Raw genomic sequence first — 14,757 nt, 5'->3', positions numbered from 1 at the left:
GCGCGCACACACACACACACACACACACACACAGAATTCTCACACTTTTTATAACTTTAACTGATTACTATATCTAGTGTGTACATCCAACCCAAAAACCATTTTCGCCCCTGGTACCACTCTCAGAACTGCCGCGTTGGAGCCTTTCTAAGGGTTCTGGGCCCTCTATCTTGTTTTAACCACAATATATCTTATTATTCCGGTCCAGATGTACATCCCAAACAGGATGTCCTTGCTAAAATGTCTTTCCTTCAAAAGACTGTTTAACAGAAATTCAGGAATGTAGCACAAACAGTGAGAAAGGGTTTTAGTATCTGTCTAAAGTGAAAGAAAATTATACAGCTATATTAAAATCTACAAAAAGCTAAAAATCTTTAGGCATCAGAGTCAGATATGTATTTGGGTCAAGCTGCTTTTAGACTGCTGATTTACTGAACAGCTTAGTTGGAGTGAGTTAATTTTGGACCTCGATTTCTGAATAAGAAAGGTGGCATTAATAACCTTTTTATTTGTGCTCCAGCTGGTAATGAAAGACAACTGCTTTGTAAAACTATAACAAATGGGAAAAGAATGAGCAAGCAAAAAAACATTGGTGTTCTTACTACTACATACAGATGGTAGTCACTCTCAGCTGTAAATACTACTGCACTATAAATCTACACATAGGATATTAGCTATAGGCTGTTCTTAACAGTATATCAGTAAAAGGGTATTGACATACAGATTTTTTTCTTTCAGTTATGACTGTGCATAGAATTGTAACAGCAGTATGCTAACCACTAAATTGAATGCCAAATATTGTTAGCATGAGAGAGTACAAATTAGGAAGAACTGTAGTGTGGATTTGAAAAGAGTAGACATCTTTCATAGGATGAAAACAAAAATATTGGGGTAACTGTACTAACTGTGCCTTGGTGTTGGTTGAGAAATTATAATGGCCAGAGTTTCAAGATTTGGATGCTAACATTGGGCTGTTAAATCTCTAGGTAGACATTAAATACCACTTTAATGCTGACATTCCACCTGAGATGAGTTACAGATTTTTAGAGACATTAAATTGGTCTTAGTGCCTGATACTTCATGTATCGTGTTTTTGTTTGTTCCTTGACAATTTATTAAAATGCTATGTCTGTATCCATTCCTTAATCTTTGGAGAGTGATAATGTGAGAGATTATGATTTGTGAGTGATGAAGTAAACTGATGGTATATTTGCCTTCTGTTTATATTTTAAATGCCAGTGGTTTGGTTAGTAGCTACTGATGGTATTTGTTTTCTTGCTAAATATATCCAGATACAGTGCACTGAAAATGCGTCATACCATAAAAACATGCGTGACTTTTCCTTTTTTTTTTTTTTTTGTATGTGGTATGATAATTTCCCAAAAGGAGCTTATATCTAGGGAAAAATAGCAAATCTGAGAAATAGAGCCGTGAAGACACTGATGATATGTTTGGTGAGATATTTGGGTTAGGTAAAATACACATTAATATTCACATTCTACCACACAGAACATTAAAATATACAGAGAGTTAAGTTCATCACAAGAGCTCATTCTGAAATCATATTATGATTTTAGCAGTCTCCTGATAGCCAGATGGAATTTAACTTAGGGAAAAAAATCCATCGTGGTAAAATCAGAAACAAGGACAATCTGTCAAATCTAAATGTAGAGACAACTCTCTTGAAAGCTGGAAGTGGTATTTAATTCCGTTATTTCATTACAATGTTAGTTGCTACTTTGAGTGAAGCATGCCATGTACTTTACAAATGCAGGGTTTTTTTCTTCTTAAGTAACATTCATAGTTGAGTCATATTTTCGTTGAATGCTCAAATTCCGCAAATTTATTGGAATTTTTGTGGATTTTTTAAGACTTTGGTTTTATATGACTAAGCAACTATAAAACTAGATTAAAAAGTCAGCATTGCAAGTTAGTTGGGAGTAATTGGAAACAGTATGTGATTTTGGCTTTGTTCCTTGTTTGACTGGGTCTCACTCAGTCTCCATGCAGAACTAGGGGGATTTCATAAAGCAACTGGCAGCTGGAATTCCTGTAAGAATAAAAAAGGCCTCTGGAGAATATTATGGGACAAATATATGGAAGATTTACAGAAACAAAGACTTTTCTTTCCTTGAGAGAGAAAAAAATCAATATCAGCTTATAACATTTGTGATGGGAATATATAGTTTTTGGTGTAACCACTTTTAACTGATTTATTCTAAGAAGTACTGTTGGTCAATGAGTCTTAAAGTACATGTGCAGAAAACATGTAAAATACAGTTTATATGACTAAATTCTTGCAGTCAATGAGATTGGATGTGTTTAATGCATAATCAGCTTACTTTTTGTGGTCAGAGGGTTAGTAAGAGGAAGAAACTGAATCAGTTATTATTTCAAATAATTTGTATCACATTCTGAATTATGAAAAGATGAGGCTTTAACAAATGTGAACAGACATCATTGGAAATAACTTTTAAATCTTTAAAGTATGGATTTTTTTTTTTCTTTTCAAAGTGAGTATGGTATTAAAAAAAATACTACTTTCCTTTTAAGTAGTCTGTTATCCTACAGAAAAAGTACCGTTTCGAGAGTTCTGCTTAGCATGAATGATCTGGTGGGAAAGCAAGGAACTCCTGACTGGAAACTCCTCCACTTTTGTTTTGGTCAGGAAAAGTTAAGTCGTTCAGTAAACTCTTATCTTTTTTAATGGAAGCAGGATTTTGGTTATAATAGCGAGCAAGTTCTCAAAGCTAGTTTCTTTAAGAAAAAAACCCCCATGGTCTCTTTTCTGCGATGCTCTGTTCTTGTATTTTTAGTCCACAAGTGTGGTGGGGAGTATTGATTTCTAAAAATTGTTTTAAATTCTAGCAGCACGGATGTATCAATCTCAAAATGTGCCTGCAAAGATATTTGTTTAAAGCAACATCATAATCTTTTTCTTTAAAGGCAATTCTGTACCTGCATTAGAGAATATTAAATGTTTTATTTCCAAGGGCTTATTAAATATTCAGTTGTTTTCTTTTTCTGCTGTCAGGTGTATCAAGGGCAAGACTTCTGTGTCCTGGGATGAAACTCAAATAAACTAAATGAACCTTATAAGCTGCTGTTGAATGCTCACATTAGGAAATATACATTACACAGTGAAGGGAGTTGAAGGAGGAGGTGTTGAGATCCAACCCCAGAACAAGTTGTATATAGACAGGATACATACTTTTTCTGGGAAAACACTGAAATATTGTGAGAGTTTGTATTCAAAACTTAAATGTGAAACAATAAGAAAGTGTAACTAACACTTTGCTGTGCATTAACCTCTTCACTGACTGTGATGAGCATTGGAATACTAAATAATGTGTGGAAATAGCCTGTCTTAAGGGTGTGAGATGGACGGATGAAGCATATTTTAAATATGGAGTTGTATGAGTCTGATTTTAGGAATATCTATAATACACCTGAGTGTGAGGATCAATTTCTAGCTCTGCTGTTTTGCCTGGGCTGTATCTAAAGCTGTTAAGCCTTAGCATGACTGCAGTAAGGCCCTGGCTCCATGCCCTGACAAAGGCAAGTTGTGCAACTAGTCCCATGTCTGGGTTTGCTTGGAAAGGAAACTTGGGCATGTGGGTTAGATGTGAGCCACAGTATCCACTAACCAGGTGGCTTTTCTTACTGCTAAATCCAGGCATGGCCTATGACACTGTTGTCAGGTCATTTGCAGCCACAATTTTTAGTGACATTAGTTTTTTAAAGACATTTAGGGAGCTATGTGCAAGGTAAAACATGAACTTTGGACTCCTAGAAATCCTGCTAATCCACACACTGCTCAGTTTTCTGTTCTAGAATTGGTTGTCAATTTTGAAATTGCTTTAAACTCTGACCTGCTCAGTTCTCCATGAGACACTGAATTTGAAGTAGGAACCATAAAGTTTTCTGCTTCCAACAAATTATCTGCAGGCATCTCACATTCACTTTAGATTTATGTACTTCATTAAAATCAAGTTGTAGATGATTAATCCACTTACTGTGAACATTAGTAGAATTTAGCAACAGAGCTTGACTGGTGATCCCAACAACTAGACAAACTGGGAGACGGAATCTCTACCAATGTCTGAAACACGATGCTGACACACAAGAACAAAATAGGGTACACACTGCCTTCAAACTGTGAGCACAGGGAATCAGCAGCCTACTGAGAGCTTTAACTGCTTAATGAGGAATGTTCTGCATGCTGTGTATTACATACTGAACATTTTTGTAACTTTTAACTGCTCTTTTGTGGCAAAAAGTACTGAAATTTTTATTAATTCAAGTTGTGTTAATTTCAGTTTTGAAAACGTGACCCAGAGTGTGTCTACAACTATTCTGTGGCTTAGAAAACTGTTGTCCCTCAGGGGGTAAAAAAGAAAACTTAAATGAAGAAAGATTATTTTGTCTCATCGATTGAAATAAACGAGAAACAACTATTAAAAAACCCAAACAAACAACTTTTAAGAAATGAAAAAAGGATCATGATTATTTGGATCTTATTTGAAAATTTTTCTCCACCTTTTTTTCTGAAGAGTTTCAAGCCATGTGCTTGGGCTGCAGTCTTTCATTTAAAAAATGGAGTAAATAAACTCTTTTGCTGTACACCAAGGCTGAACTTGTTTTGCAGCTAGTCAAAACCTAAGTTTTCAGAACTCACTGTGAAAGGTACTAATGATTCAAGCAGGAAATTGTCTCTAGTTGTAACCTTTCTGAAATAATTATTAACTCCTTTTAGATTTTTGTGCTTCATAAAATAAAAAGGAAACAAACAAAAAGTTGGGTATGATACACCAATAATTGTGGACTGAGGGACTATTGCAGGACTGAGGAATAGAACTTGTTGCTCACGTCCACCAGAGAATCTGGGAGTGAAGATCTGTACTTACTATGTCTGAAAGGTGGTGCTTGCCCACATGAACAAAAATGGATGTATTTTTAGAGGTTCATAACCTTAGAGGAGCTGGAATTAGGATAAAGGAGAAGGAAAGCATAAAGTGAGGATAGCACATGACTTCATTTCATTTCTGTCATTACAGATGTTTGTGAAAAATATGGTAGAGTCTTTTCAACACGTTGCCTGGTATTGCATAATGTAATACTAAGGAATAATCTTTGTTAATGTAAAGTAAACCCCTAAGAATTTTTTGTTTGACTGATAAAATGTTCCGTCTTGCATTGATAATTGCGTTTTCTTCTTGCACGTTCTCTGACCCTCAGATTATTGCAATAACATTGTAGGTCTTTTGTGTCTGAGGTTTCATCATGCTAGTTGCTATGCAGGCTCTGTTCTGATCCAAGGAGTTGACAATATAAAACCAAACGCAACAAGAGATAAAAGGAATGGGTGTCTTTGCTCAAAATCAGTGATGCCATGCATATGCATGGCAAAATGTGTACATCTCGTTGTTTTACATTTCTATGAATGGTTATTGCAGGATTATCAAAAGTCTGTCACCAGATTGCCTTGTCTTTGTTCTAACCTCTGGAAGATGACTGTCTTTAGGATAATGGAGTAAAATACTCAGAGGATTTGGGACATGACTGAATTGTCTTTTTCCTTTAGGGATCATAAAACACTGAATGTAGGTGCACAGCTGAAAATTTCAATGTGCTTTGCCAAGTGCTGAGTGCCAAGTGCACTGTGGCCTTTCACAGTGTCAATCTTAAGCAAAACAGTAATAAATAGCTTGTTAGGCACTTCTGCCTGTAGTTAATCTCTTGGTATTTGGCATCTTCTTTAGAAAGGTTCTGAACCAGAATGGACTCTTCTTTCTGAAATACAGAAACCAGTGCTACTTATTTACATCCTGTTAGATTCACTGCACTGTTGAATGCACAGTTAATCCTTATAATATCTAGTTGTTGGAAAATTATATAGTTGTTGGTAAATTTTACTTTGGCTAAGCTGAATGTAGTTTTATTTTCAGGCAAAAAAATGTTAAGGGTTGTCTAAAGTCACCAGTGTGTTGCTGTTGAAGAGGTTGCCCAATATTTTATCTGTCAAAAGTTACCTCCCAAATTGTAAACTACAGTGCTGACTTAGCTTCAGTAATTCTTAGCCTCCACAGATTTGTTTGCTTTTTCCATCCTTGACTGTGTTGAAGGATTCTGGAGGATGCTCTAGGGGCCACCCAAGGGTCATTCTTAGCTCACCAGTGGCTTAGAGTCTGATAAATTCTCTATCCATCTTACGGAGAGATTTTGGAAAGATCTGCTGAGATTAATTCACTTAGGTTATATAAATCTTGTCGTATTTGCTGACTCTAGTTGTCTCACACAAGACTGAGCCTTTTTCTGTGTGTGTTGTTGTCAGGTGCTGTGAGCTATGAACATGAAGCAATTTTGTAGTTAAGGCAAAGCCAGAAAAGCCTGTTCAGTAAAAATCGAATAGGGTAAGATTGTTTGCTTAGCTTGTGGCTAGAAGTTCAGATGATAAGTGTTCAGTTCAGTCCCTGAGTCAGTCTTTTTAAAAAGATAACAGATTTACTGTGTTTATAATTGTAGGGCATGGTGTAATTTTTTTCACTGATTGAGGAAAGGAAGCCATAAATAAGCTGCAAATCTCTGATATAGGTAGATGTATGGGATTTTTGGTAGATGCATCTTGTAAGTCTGAATGTAATAAATTTGCCAGGCCTGCGTTGCAAATTTAAACTTGTTTCCCAGAATAAAAGCTATTCTCTCTACTGCTTGTAGACACAACATTTTGTTGTCTAACCAATGTTCTGTGTTAGAAAAATGCAACTATTCAGTATTGTACCAACCCAAATGAGCTCCTGTGGCACATAACACTAAATCTGAGTGCTAATACTGAATTAAGTGATTCATACACAAAGTACACAAAATCAGTTTTGCCACAATGTTGTATCTTGGACTAAAGTGACAGAACAGAGGCATTCCTGCTTATGGCTGTTGTTCTGTCTGCCTTGTAACTAGATTTTTTCCAACAAGGTTCAAGATTTTGGTGTGGTAGCATATAGGCACTAGATATTTTTAAAAACCAGTTTAGGCATCTTTTTGTGTCTTTGGGCTCCTTTTGCCTTCAAAAATCTTCAGGTCTTCAGAGGGCTTTTTTTTCCAGGATAATATTGACTATAAAATGTCTGTTAAGATGAAAATTCAAAATAACAAACATATTGATAACATGTTATAAGCCCTGGCTCAGGGAAGGATTTAAATACATCATCTACTGAGGTACCACATCATTGCAGTTAGAGCGCTAAATAATATGATGGTAATGTAATGTCACTGCAAAGAAATTAACCATTGTAGCAAAGGAACAACCGACTTCAAATCACCTTTTCATTTGTGTGTTTTACTCGTTATAAGAAAATCTATCTCCGCCTCTAGCTGTTTGCCTCATTGTTAATTTTTGAGATCCTGTCCTGGATGTTCTCTTTTCTTCAGTATTTGACTGTGATGACTGAGTTGAAGATCAAGCAGTGTATGTTTTTTAAGTCTTAAAAAATACTCTGTAATAGCTGTCTCCACGTTATTTTATTAATTCACGTGCCTCTACTGGAACTGAATGTGTATTTCCCTTTTTGTTCGGATTGTCTTGGGTTTGTAACTTTGTGAGCAGGATTGTATATCCTAACACCCTGTCATACCTCTGCCACCACAGTGTGAGGTTCTGCTAGGTTTGCTTTTAGCGCTTCCTAAGAGGATGAGTGATGGAGCATTGCAAATGTAACAGGCTGTGCAACCAGCTCTATCTGTAACACAGAAGGCGTTTTTTATCAGTAAATATCCTGTATTTGTGTATCATTGAAAATCCAAATGAAACTCAGAGTTTGGATCTACTTCTTGGTCCCTATGAGGTGCCCTTCAGAATGGGTGTGAATTTTGAACCATAATTTCAAGACCATTAGGGTTGGCCCCATTTTCCACTGTGTGAGAGGTGGATATCCTTAAATATTGCTGTGGTTGGTGTGTATGGGGGCTGTTTATGAGGTACCCTGACAACTGAATGGAATTCAGATAATTTAGAACAGATTAAAGAATTTGTTGCCACTTTCTTAATGAGTTGCATCTTGTCTTGGTGTCCATCACGAAGACTTTTCCTGCTCCCAGACTCCTGGCCTGTGTGTGAGAGCTGTCTGCTGCTCTCCTCTGGCCTAGATGTAAATTTTTATGCATATGAGTTTGTCAGTCATTTGGGGATGAATAAGTAAAAGTTTTATAATAAACGCTGGTATTGTTAGTATTGATGTGAAGAGCTGTGTGGTTCTGATGTCTCTTTTATCTCTTTTTGTTTCAGTTCATTGCTTTTGCCTCTTTATTCTTCATCCTAGTTTCAATCACAACCTTCTGCCTGGAAACACATGAGGCTTTCAATACTATTATAAATAAAACTGAGCAGGTCGTCAATGGGACAGAAACTGTGCTACAGTATGAGATTGAGACAGATCCTGCCCTGACATACGTGGAAGGAGTCTGCGTGGTATGGTTTACATTTGAATTTTTAGTACGTGTTGTTTTTTCCCCCAACAAACTTGAATTCATCAAAAACCTCTTGAATATCATCGACTTTGTGGCAATCCTGCCCTTTTATCTAGAAGTGGGCCTGAGCGGGCTCTCCTCCAAAGCTGCTAAGGACGTGCTTGGTTTCCTCAGGGTGGTAAGGTTTGTTAGGATCCTGCGGATCTTCAAGCTCACCCGGCACTTTGTGGGCCTCAGGGTGCTGGGCCATACGCTGCGAGCCAGCACCAATGAATTTCTGCTGCTGATAATATTCCTGGCACTTGGTGTTTTGATATTTGCCACGATGATCTACTACGCAGAGCGGGTAGGAGCCCAGCCTAATGACCCATCAGCAAGTGAACACACACAGTTCAAAAATATCCCTATTGGCTTCTGGTGGGCCGTCGTCACCATGACCACCTTGGGATATGGGGATATGTATCCACGGACTTGGTCAGGCATGCTGGTGGGAGCCCTGTGTGCATTGGCAGGGGTGCTCACCATAGCCATGCCTGTGCCTGTGATAGTTAACAATTTTGGGATGTACTACTCCCTGGCCATGGCAAAGCAGAAACTGCCGAGGAAGCGGAAGAAGCACATCCCTCCTGCTCCTCAAGCCAGCTCACCCACCTTCTGCAAGACAGACTTGAACATGGCCTGCAATAGCACACAGGGTGACATCTGCCTGGGCAAGGACAACCAGCTGATGGAGCACAACAGATCATCAGGTAGGACCCCGGTGGAAATGCATGTCCTCTGAAAACACTTTATAGACCGGTATGTTTGGTAGGAGTCAGAAAGCAGCCAGCCTTTCTGCCCGGAGAAGACGTAGCTCCCACCCTTCTCCCCTCCAACGTTTGCGTGTGTCAGTCTCATAGAGGACAAAGTAGGTATAGTGATGTTCCCAAACCTCTATGTAGCTGGTCTATACAGTTTTGCTTGCTCTGTTGAGAATGCTTTCCTGCTGATGATATCAACCTTTTCTTTTGCCTGTTGTTTGTTGCGTCGTATGGATGTTTCTTGTTTTTCTGCATGACTGTGACTATTTGAGCAGCCACCGTGTCCCACCCTGTTGGACTCCATGGTGTTTTGCCTCAGTGTCTGTCTCTTGTGTCAGCTTTGCCTGTGCCACATCGTGGCCTGTTAAGCAAGATCCTACAAAGAAGCAGTCATTTAAAAGGAGCAGGTGCTTTACATCCAAAGCCCAGCACTCAAAGGAAATAGGAAGAAATTTTCTTTCTAGTTTTCTTTCCATTTGGCATTCTGCTTCCCTGGCTAAAAGAACCTCCTTCATCTGTTAACATTGCATGATATTTACTACTAATTAAATGATAATAGCATAGATGACGTAAAGTTTGTAAAAAAAAAAAGACAATGACAGCCCTTAGCAACATCATCGCTATTACTGTTGATTTTTGTGATTTCTATTACCTTATTTGTTAGAGTTCCAAATGATGAATAAGGAGTATTTTGTGCTTATCTCAGTGAAAATGCATATCAAATGACAGCCTCAGCCCCTCCAAGCCACTGCTCCATATTCCATATCTGTTGCAATTAAAGAGTAAATTTTACCTCTCAGTATAATTAAAACAAATTTTTTAGCAGGAAGAATATTTTTTTTTGTTTCTTAAGTGTATTTATTCTTAAGCCAAGCACAGTCTGTTTATAAAGCTAACATACCAGTCATTGGACTCCTGTTGGAACACTGCTAAAGAATAATAAGAGCAAAACCACCTATGACTGGTGTCGTTCAGTAATTGAAATTTATTTTTTAAAAAGAAGAGTCTATAAAATCGGTCTCTGAAAAATATCCTTGCTTGGTCTGTTGCTCTGTTACTGAATAGCATTTATGTTCAAAGAAGCTCAGTTTCACTCCCTGAGTTACTGTTCACAAAGTTAACACAGCTTCTTGAACACCCTAAATGTATTTAAGAGGACAGAAACCCTTGAAAGGACGCACACTGAGAGTGAAATATAGTTAGTTTTACAGTACTTTGACTCATACCCACTTTGAGACAAAATCTTTAAAGTGTTGATGATGACAGCTTTTTCATGCCATCAGGTCCTACTAAAGGTGTTCTGAATGGAGAAGGCTCAGTGTGATCACAACAGAGACACTTCTTTGTGTCTGCAGCTTTATTTACAAGGGGTCCTTGATTTACAATGGTCCTTGAAATTAGAGAGAAAGCAAATATGGAAAAAGGAGACATTTTAAAGTCTTAACTTTCTCTTCAGTAGTGCCACCACTCACGTCATGCACTGTAGCTTTATTTCTGGTAGAGAATGCTATTAGAATCACTAGGAGTTTTGTGCAAAACTTCAAGGCTGAATTTCACCCTTTGCATTCCCAGTTCAGAAAAAAACATGCTCAGATTTAAATGCAAAGGTAAAACTCAAGTTATGTTTTTACTGAATTTGAAATAGTAGATAATTTTAAAAGAGAGTTCTTTGGGAGTGACAAATCAGGAAAGGTACAAAGTTTGCTGTTTGACAAAATAAAGTAGAAACCAAAGACAGCATTTAGTATTGGGTACTTATAATGACAAGCAGTGCAAGTGTTTTATATAAAGAAATGAAAGCTAAGTGTGTTATTAAACAGCCCATAGTGCCAAATGTTGAAAATTTAGCCCTCCTGGGTGAGGGGTTATCTTTAAAACGTGCCAAACATCATAATATAAGCAAAAATTACTAACATGACCTCTTGTTTAGCAAAAAGGATAGCCAAAATAGTAAATACATGTTTGAAATATCCAAGGCTGACTGTACTCTGAAGCTACAGTCCATAGTGGGCAACTAACTGAGCCTTGATTTGACTATTTCTTATTTCATGTTAGTTTAATATAACCTTATATGAGTTTTAGAAGAAGAACAGGAAAGTTGAAAAATCATTGTTCTTGAATAAAACAAAAATATTTTGCCATTTTGTACTGATTAATGATTAATTGCAGAATTGTTTTCTTTTAATGATTTATTTTATAACTATTTTTTGAGTGATGGGAATATCTGGCATTCAGCATAAGCTCTTTGTGATGTCTCATTTCCTCATTCATTATTGTCTGTAAATGGGCATGGTGCTTTAACCAGTGTTATCAGGTGAAGACAGTGCAGGAAGTGAGCAGCCACTCTCACCTGGTGAAAGGCTCCCTCCCATCAGACGTTCTAGTACAAGAGACAAAAACAGAAGAGGGGGAACATGTTTCCTACTGACAACAGGTGATTACACGTGTGCTACTGATGGAGGGATCAGGAAAGGTATGAACTTCTTTCATTAGATCATAAAAGGTTACTCAGCAATGTGCTTGTGAAAAACAATCAGAGTAAAATGATGTGCACAATGCTCTTAGAGGAAAGACTGTACTCACAATGTATCTTTTTTTCTTTACTCCTAGTCATTCTTTTCCTGCTTTCCTTTTAGAAACACTTATCCCCTTTAGTCTTCAAAAAATGTGCTTGATGTTGGACCCTCATTTCACTTGTGTCTTCATTTGTCTGTTATCTCTAATGGAAAAGCCTGCAATTTAGACTTGGCTCATTCAACAACTCATCACTCAATATCATTTGTCATTCTAAAAGACAAATTAGTCATGTAATAACTTTGGTCTGCTCTTAATAACTTAGTAAAATTTGCAGCTGAATACACTTTAAAATGTCAGAAGTAAGCAAGATTTTTGTTCTGGACTTAAAAAAAGCATATTGTGAGATGCTCTTTAGATTTCTTTTGAATAAAAGTTTGATCTTACAATGCCAAAAAATGTTTCTTCTTTGCAATACACCGCTGATACTAAAAGGTGACTTCCTATCCCAACCAGAATTCAACTACAGTAAACAATGCTTGACCTTGCAAGGTGCTAAAAATACCTATCTACTTATTCAGCCTCTTTAAGTCTGATTGCTCCCTGTTCAGTAGGATGGGTCCCAGGCAGAGTTTGCAAAACTCCTGTTTCTTATTTGTACCTCTCCCATGACTGTGTTGCTAGCCCATCAGACCACAGCTGGCTGCAAAACTAACATCAGGACGTAGCCCTAAAATCAGCAATGCCAGTAGTCATCGTGCCATTTCCTTAGATAAGAATTGCTTTCGTTTCTTGGGAAATTACATTCTTCTGAAATTGTATAATTCTAACAGATTCCACATTCCTGAGTGCTGATGTGTAGTTATTCACCTCACAGTTCAAGTGAAGTTGCCATGGGGCAGTGGACAAACGTTTTTGGTTCAGATTTTTCTGGCTTTTTTTTTTTTAAACTTATTTGGTGTATAGAAAACACAGGTATCCCAGCTAGCCATATACCCTAAAGGAATTCTCTTGGGTTGTTCTGCAAATGCTCTTTTTGCACTTCAAAAGCATGAGCTCACTAGGTTAAACCTGTGAAGGCAGATATGCAACCAGCGTTGCATGTGTATGGTATTCATAAAGAGTATGACTGTCTTTATGCTCCTGCATTTTACAGACTCCTATATATAATGTTTAGATTAAATGGAACTTGGTTGCAAACATGTTTTTGCACAGATTTACTACGCTTTCCTCTGAGCATATATTTCACACTGTCTTCTCAACAACTAGGATTATTTAAAGTATCTCTAATGGTAAGAGTCCAGTCTTTAAGGAGGTCAAGAACACCTGGATAAGGCACATTGCCATGGCATCTTGCAAGATCAGGTTCTGGACTTCAGTCAGCAAGTTATGGCAGTAACCATAACTAGAAGAGATCAGAAATAATAAAAAAAGTTACCCATCAGCTCCTAGAGACATATTTATATAACAACAAAACATATTTTTTACCAGAACATTAAATTTGTAAATCCAGATTTAAAAGAAAATTATGTCATAGTTTTTACTAGAAAACTGGGGCTTGAGTTCAGAATGGACAGTTTTTTGATGAGAAATGTGCTCTTTGTCTGGCTCTGATGATAATCTTAGTCAAGGCTGAAATGTTTTAGCCACTGGCTTTGAAGTATATTTTATACAGAGTAGGGAAGTTTGTGTGTAATCAGAAAACATCTTCAAATAGTGGGTTTGAATACTTGAATTTAATTCACACATCAAGTCTACTACTTTCTTTTTCCCCCTCTTTCTTTCTTTTTTCTCTCTTTCTTTCTTTCTTTCTGTACATCCTTCTCATGTGGTTTGTTCCTTGGTTGGTTCTTGATTGTGTTCAATAATAATTTATTCTGAGCTTTTTTTCATTAACGTCTTATCTCCATCTCTAAAATGATGCTGATTCAGAGCTGATCCACTAAAATACCTGAAAAGTAGTGATTTTGGATCATGTTTCTGTCTCTATTCATCTTGTGTATCTGGTTTTCATTTTTAGGAGTACCTATTTTCTTTATAATCTTTATCATAATCCTCTATCAGTTCTTTCCCTTTATCATTAGAAAAGTAGCAGGAAAATAATATTAAAAATTCCTTTCCTAGTTTCTATGTAAAAAAGCTACCTGATTTTTTTTTTATTTTTTAATAAGCTTTATGTTTACAGGGGCGTTAAATATATATACTAGCATTGTGCTTCCCCTTGATTCCCCTTTCAACTGTGATTCTTTCTAATTTGTGTAAATACTGATAGAAACTCAGAAACTGGAGGCTATTTCTGAAATGTATCAGAAGTCTGTGTAGCATCACAGTCTAGTCTGCCCTTGCAATCTGGAGAGAACATTGCACAGTGTTTTAGCAGACGTGAGGTTATACATTTGCTTTAATTATAGTTTTACAGCATGCAGTTCTCAGTAGGTAAGAAATATGTTAATTGTTGTTAGGGGAGAACCTAAGATATGATTTTTCCGGAAGATGCTGTCTGGTAACTCTGTTATCTAAAGATCTGGACTTTGAACAATTTCAATCAGGAAAAAAAAGTCTAATGACATTGCATGTGATGTTTAGCTTTATTGTCATTGGTATTTTATAGTTTCTGTGAGAAAAATCTCAATATTTCACTGTGAGCAAATTGTACCTGAACATCTTAACCTGACAAATGCTTAGATGCATACTTGTCTTCAAGGAAATAAGTAGTGCCACTGAAATCAGTGAGACTTCTAATACTTGCAGTGAAGCATGTATCCATGTACTTGAGGCGCAAGGTCCTTTCTGGCTTAATCTTTGTTATATTTCCTTACAATATCTCTTTTCAGACTGAGATTCTTTCCTTAGTAAGTGGGGTTTTTCAGGTGGTATTGAAAATACTCAAGTATGAAGATAGTGATGCAGTGAATAGCAATGCTTTTTCATTGTTTTACAGCATAGCTTCTACAAAGTGAAAACAATGTGTAGCAAAAAG

General features: G+C 37.0%; 1 protein-coding gene across 12 annotated transcripts in view; it reads left to right on the top strand.

The window, feature by feature from the left end:
* KCNC2 (potassium voltage-gated channel subfamily C member 2) overlaps nucleotides 1-14,757 on the top strand; it is a 269,296-nt gene that overhangs the window by 89,745 nt on the left and 164,794 nt on the right. For 8 of the 12 annotated variants that reach the window (XR_003533654.1, XM_027679733.1, XM_027679727.1 and 5 more), the window contains exons 3-4: nucleotides 8,282-9,212; nucleotides 11,569-11,736. Coding sequence is in view for 11 of the 12 variants with exons in the window: in XM_027679733.1 (XP_027535534.1) it covers nucleotides 8,282-9,212; nucleotides 11,569-11,736 (1,099 nt within the window). In the remaining variant the exon portion in view is untranslated. Of the gene's footprint in view, nucleotides 1-8,281; nucleotides 9,213-9,538; nucleotides 9,838-11,568; nucleotides 11,737-14,757 lie in introns of those variants that run through there. The other 4 variants (XM_027679736.1, XM_027679735.1, XM_027679730.1 and 1 more) reach the window with 3 other exon arrangements.

Source organism: Neopelma chrysocephalum, unplaced genomic scaffold (genome assembly GCF_003984885.1).
Source record: "Neopelma chrysocephalum unplaced genomic scaffold, ASM398488v2 Primary Assembly neopelma1_59, whole genome shotgun sequence".
Taxonomy (NCBI): domain Eukaryota; kingdom Metazoa; phylum Chordata; class Aves; order Passeriformes; family Pipridae; genus Neopelma; species Neopelma chrysocephalum.
This window is presented reverse-complemented; position numbering and strand designations above follow the sequence as displayed.